Here is a 14,310-nt window from a genome sequence, read left to right as displayed (position 1 = left end):
GCCAAATATTTTGGCTAGATGAAATGTTGCTTGCATTTGGTCTATGGCTTCTTCGACATTGGTAAGCCTCTTTTTACATGGTTGTGCATGCTAGACACTCTCATGTGAATAAGAAACCACAATTATAGTGTTTATCCATATCAAGTTTAGATCATATAAAGAGTTTCCAGATGAGGCGATAAATAGATATATAAAGAGGTATTTTCAAACCTCTGACGAACTTTTTTGTTCAGAATCTGATTATTGTAAACAAACAAATGATGGGGGGTAACAAATATTCCCACAATTCTGATCCAAGATATTCAAGGAATGACGCCACTTCGATGACAAGCTATTCACATTATGAAAAAAATACAAAATGTGCTTTTACACTTTACTCCAATATCAGGGTATGGAGCCTCTATATGGAAAAGTGGAAGAGAGGATAAATGTATTTGAAATATCAAATAATCAGATGTTCTACCTGTCGATGCTGCTGCAACCAAAACCAGAGATAGGGAAAGTCTCTTTAATGCCTCGTCATTTCCCGGAAAATATTGGACACTCTAGGTGATAATCTCGGCAAGAACTTAAACATCTGGAAAGCAAAAACGAAGTCTTCCGTTAGATAGAACTATGGGTTGCATTGCTTCCAATACCATAGATAAAGTACACATGGTAAACGGATTTCTACAAACAGCAGGAAAATGATATTCTAAGAATATTAGCAAAAGAAGCTGACTTATGCTAAAATTTCATTTCTTTTGAATGCATGAGGGTCAAGGAAGACTTTACGGCCAAACTTGAGTCTGGATTTGAAGTTTATGGATTCTAAACTTGTCATCGAACTCATAGCTCGTCTTAGTTATTGGGTTTGTAATTAAACATTATACATATTTAATGAATTTTCTAATACAATTACAGGATCCAAGCAAAAGCTACTGGGCTCGTGTGAACCCATAGCGTATACGCTAGCTCTGCCCCTGTTTACAGCATATAAAGCTTGGATGCACTCTTGTAAATCAAAGAGAACATATGCATTGGCGAGTAACAATGACTTTAACTAATATGCATTGGCGAGTAACAATGACTGTAAACTCCTCCCTGACCGTCATGGATTGTCTTATCGGTTAAAATAAGCCTATTAGTTTTTTTTTTCCTTCTCAAAAAAAACTAATAGGCTTATTTTAACCGATAAGACAATCCATGATGGTCAGGAAGGAGTTTACAGTATATACTTTGTTCACCATCCAGATTAAAGTAAAAAAGAGTCCAAGTTATTGAAAAAGTAGCACATACCCAAAGCTTCACACAGGCATCAATTATAACTGGAACCAGGCAGACAAATATGGTTATCACTGCTTGATCGACTTCAATACCATAATGCTCCACAAGGACCTCGAGCAAAGTCTGCCACCCAGATTCAGAATGATACCTGAAACACATTCACCGCATTATCCAACATGATGGAGCTCTGGAAGGGTGGCTTCTATTTACTTTTAAGAAGTGGGAAATGCTGACAGTCTCCAAAGAAAAAATAGAAGCCCAAACAATAGAAATGCATAGGAATAAAAGGGAGTGAAACAAGGATTGGTACCACTAAACTTTTAGGGAATGAGAGTAATAATTTTACATCTAGTCCTTGCACATCGTTTTAGTTGGAAGTGCAACAGAAATTTTAAATTCCATCCTTGAGGAAATCCCAAAAAGGTGTTAGGTTACTTAAACCGTTTGCTTCTGAAAATTGAAAAGTAATGAACTGAAGTTGCCTTTTATTTATTTCTGAGATGAAGTTGCTGCTATTATATAAATTAGCTAACATGGATAGGTGCTATATTTACGGATAAGTTCCTTTAGAACATTCAATAAGGTCAAAAGCATGAAATAGAATCAAACTTTACCCCAAAAAGATATCAGTAACCAGAATAATCAGAAACGCCTTGCCGGTGTCCGAGACATTATTTAATATCTTGTAACCAGTAAATTTGAGTAGCTTCACCTGCAGATATTGACAAAAAAGTTTTAAACTTAGAAACACTACAAAAATTGAGGAAGTACACTTTAGAAACCCTATTTGTGAAAGGAAAATAATGACTGAGGCCCCATTTGTTTTTTAATTAATTAAGATGTCTAAATCTGAATACATGTATTGTCTTTAAATCTGAAGAATTAAGACTTTGTTTTCTCGGCATTTCAAATTGTATAATTTATCTTTATTTTACAACTAATAAATATGAACTCAAATAAAACAAAATTACATATTATATCCACATAATATAAGAGAAAATCTTAAATTACCCCGTGTTGTAAAAACTATTTGTTTGATGAAGTACACTCTAAAAGCTAGTGGTGTTGCAGTTGTTGGTGGTGGCAAGTAGTGATAGTTGTGAGGTAGTGACTGGTGGTAGTTGTTGGTGGAGTTGATGTCAATGGTGGTTGTGAAGTGGTGATTAATGGTGGTTATGTGACAATGGCCAAAAGTGATGGTTGTGCAGTGTCACTAGTGGTGGTGGCTGGTAGTGGAGGTGGTTGCTGGTAGTTGTATGATGAAGACTGGTGGTGGAGGTGGTTGGCAATGGTGGTTGTGCGGTAGAGGTTGAAGGAGGAGGTGGTATGACTGGCTGTAGGGGTGGTTGGTGGTGGTGGCTCACAGTGGTGGATGAGTGATAAAGGCTGGCGACATCTCTTATGTGGTGGTAGTGGATAGAGTAGTAGTAAAAAGTTACAGGTTACAACATGCAAACAACAATCAAGATTCAAGAGCGTTATGAGGGGAAAATGGCGTTAAAAAGATTTCCTTTATTTATCTTAATAACACCAAGTCCAAGCAAGTTGATCATTTCACTTTAACGGCTTTCACCCAATAACATAGACGATACAAGTATATTGGCAAAGAGGTAAATTTTGTTGAAAGACAGATATTATTCAAACATTTGGAAGAGAACTTACTTTACTCTCATTGAAGTACAAAAGAATGAATAATGAGACCCCAAAGACAAAGTCCGACCATATATTAGCAAATGCCTTTCGATTTTCTAACCTCCACTCGTCCTGCAACTCTAACCTGCACATGCAGTGGCCCAGAGGCTAACAGTATCAGAAATCAAATAAAAGCCATATCAGGATAAGTGAGACATGTTATAAGATGATTTCAGGGAAGGATAATATAAAAGCCCTCTCAAGCCAATAGATTGAGTTATTGCATGTATTTAGATGAATCATACAAGCTGTAATTTCTTATGTACAGTATATATTAAAAACAACAACCCAGTAAAATTTCACCAGTGAGGTCTGGGGAGGGTAGAGTATACGCAGACCTTACCCCTACTACCCCAGAGGGGTAAAGAGGCTGTTTCCGGGAGACCCTCAGCTCAGAGACAATAGATTTGTAACAACAAAACCCGAAAAATAATATCAGCAACGTGAGAGACAACAAATAAATGGGAAAGCAGTAACACAAATATTATGCAAAAGTGCAAAACGCAACATAAATCGCTAGCAGAGCTAGACAAAACACTATCATACTCGTCAGTACAAAGAGGGAAATCGGGACAAAAAGGAAAACCGCTCGACTACCCTTTAACCTACAACCCTAATGCTCAACCTCCACACCTTCCTATCAAGAGCCATGTCCTCGGAAATCTGAAACCGCGCCATGTCCTGTTTGATCACCTCAGCCCAGTACTTCTTAGGCCGTCCTCTACCTCTTCTCGTACCTGCCAAAGCTAACCGCTCACACCTCCTAACCGGGGCATCTAAACTTCTCCTCTGCACATGCCCAAACCATCTAAGTCACGCTTCCCGTATCTTGCTGTCCACCGGAGACACGCCCACCCTCTCCCGAATATCTTCATTCCTAATCTTATCCAGCCTAGTGTGCCCACACATCCATCTCAACATCCTCATTTCTGCTACTTTCATCTTCTGGATATGTGAATTCTTGACTGGCCAACACTCAGCCCCATACAACATGGCCGATCTAACCACCGCTCTATAGAACTAACCTTTGAGTTTCGGTGGCACATTCTTGTCACACGGGACTCCAGACGCTAACCTTCATTTCATCCACCCTACCCCAATACGGTTCTTATGTACAATACAATAAATATATTGTAAAATACGAAGTCAAATCTAAAATACAAATGTAGTCTATTAATATATTTATCAGCTCAAAGAAAAGAACACACAAAGTGGTAGCTGTCTTCAGAAGGCCCTTTGTTTTCTTTTTGACACTAGGAATTTTATTGTTCAAGGCAAGATTATCCAATGTGTGTGCAAACACTCTCTCCTTCAAAAATCAGTTGTTGCCTTCCTACCAAATCTTTTAACATCAGGTGGATAAGTAGGTCAAAGAAAGGTATGAGCTAAATTTCTTGGAGCACTTCAGATTAACATAATTAGAACAGGCATCAGCTACGGTAAAACTTACGCTTTGTGTCGTAGCTCCAGATACAGCTCCTTTTCGGACAAAGGTGGAGATTTACCAATCTCAACCTCAAAGCGGTAGCGCGCTTGCTCAGTCTTCAGTTCCTTAACCATTTCAAGCTTTTGGTTTCTTCTGACATCAAGCATCTGTGCTGCTAAAGGTACAGTCTTAACATATCTGACCATGACAAATAAGAAAGTCAACACAAAGCTTAAACGGGAGTTCCGTTCATACTAGCAACCATCAGCAGGAAAAGTACCTTCTCAAGTAATATCTAGCTGAATAGGAAATAAGCATGCAAGAAGTATAATATTTCCATAGAACTGTATTGTTGTATTATCTATACTCATCCAAAAAGTAAAATGTTTTCTAAGATTTAGAAGTCAGCCAAGGTAGTGCAGGGATGTATCTTCACAATCTCAAGAAATACGCTTGAACAGCTATGTTACCAGTCTACTGTCTATAAAGAATTTGTCGCACTAACAAGTAAGAGAAAACTTCTTGAAGTAGTTCTTGATTACGAAAATGACTTTTGAGTAGGCTTAGAACCATTAGAACAAGTAATAAATGAAGTCGCAAACCTACTTTTTTGGGATAAAGATGAAGTCAGCAAAGCTTACGACAAAAGCTCATAAAAGAGCATCAGTTTTCTAACAAACGAGTTAATCCTACCCAGAATAAACCAGCACAGTTTTCTTTTTTTTCAGAAGAATAAACCTGCACAGTTTTCATTTTGATAATGTAATACATTCCAGCTGGGGACACGCAGAAAAAGACCAATTATGAAATCTTGTTACATAAATCCAATATAAAAGCTAACTTACGCCACATGGCCAGTCAAATGCTGCCGGTGAAGGCATCTCTATGCAGTTAGAAAGATAATGAGTTAACTTAGCACAATGAAGAACAGAGATTTAACATTTTCTCTGAAACATTTATAATGGCGTGAATATAAAGAGATGTTAGATTTAGCACCCAAGTGGCCTAGTGGTAAGTTGAAGTGGGTTCAGAACATGAGGTCTCGGGTTCAAATCTCAGCGGAGGCTACTAGATGTTTTCTTGCCATCTGTCCAAGCCTTGGTGGACAGAGTTACCTGGTACTTGTTGCTGGTGAGCAGTAGTAAGTATCCTGTGGAATTAATCGACGTGCCCGCAAGCTGGCCCAGACACTACGGCTATCGGCAAGGCCGGCTCCAACCTTATGTGGAGTAAGGCTTGTGCCTTAGGCCCCCAAATTTAAGGGGCCCCATTTTTGAAAAAATAATAGGTTCATAGGTATTTAAAAAATAATATTTAGTAGTATTTTTAATACAAAACTAGAGTTTTTAATACTCCATAAAGGAAAGAAAACCTTTTAGATATATAAATAAAATAATAATTTGACTTACTTAAAAATGTGTAGATGAATAGTTTTCATAACTTTTAGTTTTCATTTTTTACTCCTTCATTAAAAATTTTGCTCTCTCTTCCTTAATTTGTCTAAGTCAATCTTTCTTTTTTTCTAATCTCTTCATATTTCAGAAAACCCTACATATTTTTTATGTTTCTCTTTGATATTCTTACTCACTTTATTCTCCAAGATTTCATTACTCACCTTTCTCCAAGATTCAACTAGTTCAAGTGTTCAGCAATACTTTTAATCTTCCAATAGTTCTATACTTCTATTGCTTTGTAAAATCTTATCTAAGATCAACAATATCTTGATAAGTGGGGATTTCTACTACTTATTAGCGCCTTTTAGCTTTCGTTTTAGTCCAAAAGCGTTTAACTGTGCTCCCGAAAACTGATAAAATATGCTTAATTGCAGGAGTATTGGAAAATGAGCCACTAAGATGAAATCCAACTCAAGGAGTGATCTGAACTCAAGGACAAAAACAGGCACATAAGCTCAAAGTGCGGACCGCAGAATATTATTTGCGGCCGCAGATTGTGAAGACAAACTTATTAGAAACAAGTGCAAAGTGCGGTCCGCACATAACATGTGCGGCCGCAGAAGCTAAGCAAGAGCAAAAGTTCAAAGAGTTTACATATCAAGTTTAAAGGAAGTGCGGACCGCACAATTATTGTGCGGCCCGCACAATTATTGTGCGGCCGCAGAAGATAAGCTACACGACCGTAGTTAAATTTGTGCGGTCCGCAGAAGAGCCATGTGCGGCCGCACATAGAAATGTGCAGACCGCAAAAAAAGAGAGATGCGGCCGCAAGATTCAAATCCTGTTAAGCTGAAGCAAAGTGCGGACCGCACATGAAATTGTGCGGCCACAGAACCTCTGAAAGGGTCATTTTGTCCGAAAATTTCAGCTTTGCATAAATAGAAGAGTTTCACTTTTTTAAGTCAAGTTTTGAATATCAGCAGCCACAGTAGACATTTTTCTTTACCCTATTTAGTAGTTTTTGCCATTTTGAGCTTTGTGAACATAGATTTCATTATTTTAATCACCAATATGGGTTTAATTATCATTTCTTCTTCTATTTCTTCTGTTTTAAGCATGAGTAGCTAGATTTTCACTAGGGTTGTGACCCAACCCTAGAGCGTAAACTTAATGGGTGTTTGATTTATTGCTTGTTTATGGTTGGGTTTTTATTATTTAGCCTTGTTCTTGCTTTTAATTGTAGAATTAATGGTTGCAAACATTAGTTCATGCCTATTTGACTTGGTTTCTACTTGAGAAAGAGAGACTTAGTCTAGGAAAACTAGGCTAACAAGAAATTGGGGTAAATCAAGAGATTGATGATCTCAATTAAAGGGTTGAACCTAGAGATAGTAAAACCTGACTTGAGTTTTTTATCAACCGTTTTGTTCAATACCCATTTGGACTTGAGAAAGCCGAATTGGGCAAAATCACTCTCTTACCGAGAGGTATTGAGTGGGTACTTGAGTATTGATAGCTATAATACATCCCGACCAACAAAACAAGCTTTAAAGTTTACAACCCGTTAGGCAAACACCTAGGTGAAGGTCATAGCCCTAGGCCTTTTATATCATTTGAAAAACAACAAAAATAATTTCCTAGTTTTAATTCTTAGTTGGTAATCTTAGTTTGACTTAGACTTAAAAACAACCCAATTTTGTGGAAGTGCAATTTGAGATAATTCAAGCTCATTCACTAAACTATATACTCCTAAGTCCATTCATAGCTCCCTGCGGAAAATCGACCCCGACTCCTTGTTGGGTATTACTACTGCATCGACCGTTTCATAACCTCAAATAGAGGTGTGACTTGGACGAGATCATATCTCAAGAAAGATTAAATAAATTGGCTATATTATTAATCGAGCAAGAATTATTAGAGAAAATCGATTATAAAAAAAATTATTAACAACTTTATATCTCACAGAGTTAGAAGAATAGACTTCAAATAAAAATATATCGTATAACTTTCTTTTAAAAATTTAGGTCTCATATTAAAATTTGGCTTTAGGGTATGTGCTTGAGTCACCCCTGGCTATCGGAACTAAAAGATATTGAAAGAAACCGATGAAGCAACATTTTCATCCAGCATGTGGACACATGATTCTGTTGTCATTGGACTTCTAGAGTTTGAACAATCTAAATGACATGTTATGGTGCTTTTAGATTTCACAGTAGATCCTTTGGGAAATGGTAACTCTTGGTTGGCCATTAATCAATCATTTATGTAACAGAGAATGGTTTAGTTACCTACAGTGGTACCATCATTATCAGGTCTTAGCAAAAGAAATATAGGAAAACATTTGGTAGTCAAACATGTTTAGTTAGGTACAAAAGATCAAACATCAATCACTTCAGCTATGTAACCAAAAGGAATGAAAACAAAGCCAAACAGAAGTTACCTGTCAAGAAACGGCATAAGAACATAATCATGAACTACAAAATCCAAAGCCCATGGGACAATTATCAGCACTGCCAAAAACTTAGCCTGCAACAGGAAGAGAACAATAACTCCTAATATGAAGCTTAAAGAGTACATTGCAGATGTGAAGTTTGGGAATTCTCAGTGCTAAGAACATGATAATATCAGATGTGTTGGATGTTTCTAGATTCATAAACTTTACAATTAGTTAAGCATAACAAAAAAATGGCAGCCTGGTGCACAAAGCATCCCGCGTTCACACAAGGTCAGAGGAAGGGCCGCACCCCAAGGGATGTGACGTAAGCAGTCTACCCGAACACAACCATTCCGCAGCTATAACCCATGACCTATAGGTCACACAGAGACAACTTTACACTGCTTCAAGGCCCCTCTTCTAATCAAGCATAACAAAGAAAAGGAAAATAAATTGACTTGCAGAAGCTCCTTAATCTTGATACTCCATTTTGGTAGCATTAGCTATTACCTCAACCCTTCTTGAGATATCGAAAATACTCTATTACCATATGTTCACTGTACAAGCTAGTGAACTGCAAGGAGCTTTCGCATATGTAATTATTGGACCTTATTATTCTACATTCTAATAGGTTTTTGCAAAATTTTCACCTAAACTAATTTGCCTATAAGTTGACAATAAGTTGAACTATAGAGCAGCCAGAAAGATTATAGACACTAAAGGATTATGGAGACTAACCTGAAAACAACAACAACAACAACTACTACTACTATACCTCAGTCACAAACAAGTTGGGCCGGCTATATGAATCCTCACTGACCATGTTACTACATTTAAGCTAATCGCAGGCCAATGGACGCTAATTTGAATGAGAATAACAACAAGAACTAGGTAAATTGTAGTAAATAGCATAGAACTAAACACAAATGTACTCACAGAGTTAAATGAAGCATACTGAAAAATCCGATCTTCATATAGCATATCATCGTCTTCCCTACCGATTATCATATCCCTCACGGACTTAACTAAACCCCTCCCAGGTATCAATTCACTAGGATCTTCCTGCATTTTATTATCTTCAGATTTTCCTATGGCGTCATTGGAATCTGAAACCCAAGATGAACCATTACCTAAATCAACTGTATTTCCATCCACAAGCCAATCCTCCCACCTCTTATTCTCCTCATTCTTTATATCTTCTTGTGCTTCCCTTAACTCCATTATCGCCTCGGCTCGTCTTTTCCAAGCTTCAAACTTTTCATTCTCTGATAACTCATCATTATCATCACTACCTAAGCCTTCAGATTCAAGTCCATCAAGCAAATCCTCATCCTTTAGTCCCAACCAATTCCCATCATCCTCAAGAAAGAACTTTCTCCACCAGCTTTTCTTCTTTGATTGCTTTTTCTTTGCATTTGGAGGAACCCCAAAAGATTTCCTCCTCCTCCAACTAACAGCAATTGCATTTTTATGCAGAAATACTGAGTTAAGAGAGCTAGTACTTTCCTTGAAAGATAATAAATTTTGACATAAGACCATTGAAGTGCTCATTAAGGACATGTATAATAGACCACATTTTTCAGACTCATAGAGCAACAAAAAAGTATAAACTCAATTCAAGAATCTGCATATTACTTGTTCAAAAGACCATTCAAGCATTTAGTGACAAAGCAACCACAATGTGCAAGGGACCATTGAAGAAATGTCAATAAGATAAATTTAACACAAAGGGCTAGAAAATAAAGAAAATGGAACCCCAAAAGAAAAAAGTAAAGTGGCACTGCTAGTGAAGATAATTTGAAGGTGGAATTGTCAGTATTGGGGAAGTGATGGGGCCAATTTGAGTGAAGCGAGCCTAGCGGGAGAAAAATGGGGATAACAGATTTTGGTCTGTTTCTTAGATAAACTTTGCTTTCGTTATCTATATATTCCAACTCTTTTTTCATCTTTACTTTATTCCCACTAACAATTAGCTAGTTTTCTAATATAATCTTCATAATCGTACCTCATTTTATACACCTTTACACTTTCGCCCTATTATTCCAAGTTATGTTACTATATTTTTTGGTATTGTATGATATTTCATACTATTTCAATGATAATGTTTATTTCACACAACTTTAACTGATTAAAGAGAAACAAATTCATTTAATTAATCAAATATATGTTTTGATATTTGTAACAAGTAACTTTCAATTATTAATATAAAGTTTTCTCCTAGCACTTACACAATAGACTAATTAAATTATTATCTTGAATTTCATACATTTGCTAGCTGATATTTATGCATTAATCAAAAAATTTAGACATAAGAAATAATATGTAGAGTTATAGATGAGCCTTTTTATGATCAAAGTGTGGAATGAAGAAAAGATTGAGAAACTCTTCAACTTTTGCGAAAGATATTTTTCTTTGGCTTGATGGGAATTTTCAATGGTCTTCATAACCCGTTTTTTCTTTTTCTTTTAATTTTAGTGATAATCCTTTTTTTTTCCTACTAGAGTAATAGTACATGCAAACTGTATTGGGAAAATCTGAGTTAATATTTGGAATTAATTATGTGGTTGGCATGTCAAGACACGTGGATTAACAAAAGAGTAGCAGCTGGCAAAGAGTACTCAAAAAGACGCGGTCTTAATAGGTACGGGCAAAGATTCAAGAAAACAAGAAGGAACGGTTACTCAGGTCTCTTGATAATTTGAAGAGACACCGGTGGAATGAACCAAGACAACAAAAAGTACAGATACGTAATATCTGCAATTAATGAGCATAAATGATGGGGAACGTTATAAAATCTTCACGAAACAGTTATGATTGCCAATTATAACGTTTCATTAATGTCACTAATTGCTCATAATGGCTCTATTATGAGAGGAAAGAAACGTAGTACTTAGAAATAGCTATAAAAAGGAGAGAAATAACATTTGTATGGACACACTGATTATTATGAAATATACTTATTTACATTGTTTTATATTGCTTACTCGGCTACTTCTCAATCCAATTTTATTTTCTTGTTATACAATTATTTCTTTATTTGATTATCAGTAACCCGAGCTCTTCTAAAATTACGCTTTGACCGAAATTCCTATTTTTGGTAAACAAATTGATTCTGTTACCGGGAATCTGATAATCTTTTACTTTCTAAATCAATTCTTCTGTCAAAACAAACATGTCGAATGTCAACGACAACAACCAACAAAATCTACAGCACCAAGAAAATCAGCAACATCAGCTAAACCAACAAGGTGATGGAACTCCAGTCCCCTCACCACAACACTCTCCTCGACAATCTCGAGAAAGGACTCCTGATGGATCTGAATCAAATATAAATGAGCAGGTTGAGAATAATCAAGCTATTGATGAAGCATTGAAATAATTAATCGCTCAACAGGTCGGCAATGCCCTTCAAGCTTTTGTCAACAGGTTGCCGGCTGTACCACCAACACCAACTCCAAACAACAACACCGTAGAAAATCATCGCTCGGGACTCGTTAACTCAGGCAGTGGAGGAACTCCTAGCGAATCTCGTGATGGAGGGTTAGGTAACCCGGTTAATTCTGATTTACAAAGTTTAGTACTAACTTTGCAGAAACAGTTCAAGGAGCAGAGCGATCGCATAGAGCAGATACTTGGAGTACCGCTCATAATCAAGGGGATAGATACGGAAAAATACTCTCAACAATCTTGGAAGCCAAGTGCCGCTACTGTACCGATTCCAAAGAAATTCAAGATGTCTGATATCCCAAAGTACGATGGAATAACTGATCCACGGGATCACGTAACTGCATTTACAACTGGTGTAAAGGGCAACGATTTGACCAAGCAAGAAACTGAATCAGTGTTGGTTAAAAAAATTTGGAGAAACACTCACGAAGGGAGCATTGACATGGTATTCTCTTTTACCTGAGAATTCTATTGATTCTTTTGCTGAGCTTGCAGATTCATTTATTAAAGCACACTCGGGGGCTCAAAAAGTTGAAAAAAGAATGGAGGACATTTTCAAAATAAAACAAGGAGATACGGAGTTGCTCAGGGAATTCGTAGACAGATTCCAACGTGAAAGGATGATGTTGCCACGTGTACCTAATAACTGGGCGGCTATGGCTTTTGCTAGTAATCTGAATGAAAAAAGCTCAGAAGCCACGAGTAAACTCAAAGAAAGCTTACGAGAATTTCCAGCAACAACTTGGAATGATGTTTACAATAGATACATCACAAAGTTGCGGATAGAAGAAGATACTATCATTCAGTCCCGAAAAGATGAAAGAGTGAGTTCAAGACGAGCTGAAACTGAAAAAAGGTCTGGTAAAAACAGGTACGAACCTTATATGGGACCAGTACGAAGGGATTCTCATTCAAAACAGGAAAAACCAAGGTATGATCCTAGATCAAAGGATGGAGAGTCAGGTTCATTGTCAAGGTTCGGAAAAGAACGAAACATGCGAGATACGCGAGACGATGACAGAAGCTCAAAAGCAAAAATCGACGGCTACAGTTTTAATGTTAGCACATCCGAGTTGGTAGTTGTTTTAAGAAGAATGGGAAATAAGGTACGGTGGCCAAAAGAAATGAGATCAAACCCAAACAGGAGAAATCACGATTTTTGGTACGAATTTCAGAATGATCACGACACAAAACGGTGGATTGCAGATTGCTACAAGGTGAAGTAGAGCATTTATTAAAACAAGGTTACTTAACTGAATTGTTTAGTGAAAAGGGAAAGTAAGCATATATAAAGAATAGGCAGGAATCGCCAAAACCTCCTTCACCAAAGAGAACGGTTAATGTCATAACTGGAGGGGAGGAGATCAATGGCATAACATATATGGCAACAAAGAAGGTGTCAAAAATTACAGTCACCCACAGGAAGCGAGTTCGACAAGTTTTGGAAGAAGATGGTATAACATTTGATGATGCAGATGCAGATAACGTGCTAACCCCGCATAATGATGCACTGGTAATATCTTTACTTGTATATGATGTGAGCACCTAATTTTTGATAATATTTAATTTTTTATCACTTCTTCTATGTAAATATTTTAGGGGTTTTAACCTACAATTTTTAGCTTTGTTACACTTTTTATTATAGGGTAAAAATACAAAATTTAAAAGGTGAATTATTACTATTAATATTATTTTATTTTTATTTTTATTTTAAAATAAACAAAAATCCGAAAAAATATTAATTTTTTTTTTAATTTTCAGGAGTGATTTAAAAAATAAAAAAAGGGAAGTATTGAATAAAAAAAATAAAAATAAAAGTAGGTGGAATTCTCTTTTAAAAAGTAAAAGAAAGTAGAAAATTAAAAAAATAAAAGTAAGGTTTTGTGGAAATTTTAAAAAAATAAAAAGTAAAAGAAAGTTGAAATTAAAAAACAAATATAAAGGTATCTGAAAATTAAAAAAATTTAAAGTAAAAGAAAGTAGTATTTTTAAAAGAAAAGCAAAAGAAAGTGGATTGTTTTTTTAAGAAAAGTTAAATAAGTGGAATTCTCTTTTAAAAAGTAAAAAAAGTGGGATTTTAAATAAGATAAAAGTAATTAAAGTTGGAATTTAAAAAATAAAATTAAAGAAATGTGGGATTTCTTTTTATAAAAAAATAAAAGCAATTTGTAAGTGAGATTTGTTTTAATTAAAAAATAATAAAATAATAAAATATTTTTTTAAAGAAAATCTAAAAAATCTCAAAAAATTTGCTATAAATAGAAGAGAAAATTTGAGAAGAAAGAGAAAAAAAAAAAGAAGAGAGGGGGAGGAGAGAAATTTAGGTTGAAAATTTTCATTAAATTTTTCTTTCAATATTTCGGGCCTTGAATCTTGGGTTTGAAGAAGAGTTGATAGAGATTTTGTTGTTGCTGCTGTATTGACTCTACAACTTTCAGATTTTATTCATTTGAATTCACTCTCTTGTAGGTATGTAATTCAAGCTCTTGAGTTAAAAAATGTCGGAGCATCTTTATTGAAGCAGAAACAAATTGATTTGGTTCTTTTGATAAAGTTTCTTTCGTATTTAATCATTTCACATGAATGATGTTTCTTTGATTGAGTGAATTGAGATTTGCAAATGTTAACGTTATTTTAGTATGTTCATGACT

At 35.8% G+C, this 14,310-nt stretch overlaps 1 protein-coding gene across 1 annotated transcript; it reads right to left on the bottom strand.

The window, feature by feature from the left end:
* Window positions 1-310: 310 nt before the first annotated feature.
* On the bottom strand, window positions 311-10,132 carry LOC107766542 (protein DAY-LENGTH-DEPENDENT DELAYED-GREENING 1, chloroplastic). Its single transcript, XM_016585336.2, has 7 exons — window positions 9,149-10,132; window positions 8,219-8,304; window positions 4,409-4,582; window positions 2,929-3,043; window positions 1,881-1,978; window positions 1,279-1,414; window positions 311-577 (listed from the first exon to the last, which is right to left on the bottom strand). The coding sequence occupies exons 1-7, from the start codon at window positions 9,770-9,772 to the stop codon at window positions 509-511; spliced, it is 1,302 nt and encodes a 433-aa protein (XP_016440822.1). The 5' UTR covers window positions 9,773-10,132; the 3' UTR covers window positions 311-508.
* Between the last annotated feature and the right edge of the window lie 4,178 nt (window positions 10,133-14,310).

Source organism: Nicotiana tabacum, chromosome 10 (assembly GCF_000715075.1).
Source record: "Nicotiana tabacum cultivar K326 chromosome 10, ASM71507v2, whole genome shotgun sequence".
NCBI lineage: Eukaryota > Viridiplantae > Streptophyta > Magnoliopsida > Solanales > Solanaceae > Nicotiana > Nicotiana tabacum.
Note: the sequence above shows the minus strand (reverse complement) of the source record. Positions and strands in the feature narration are given on the sequence as shown.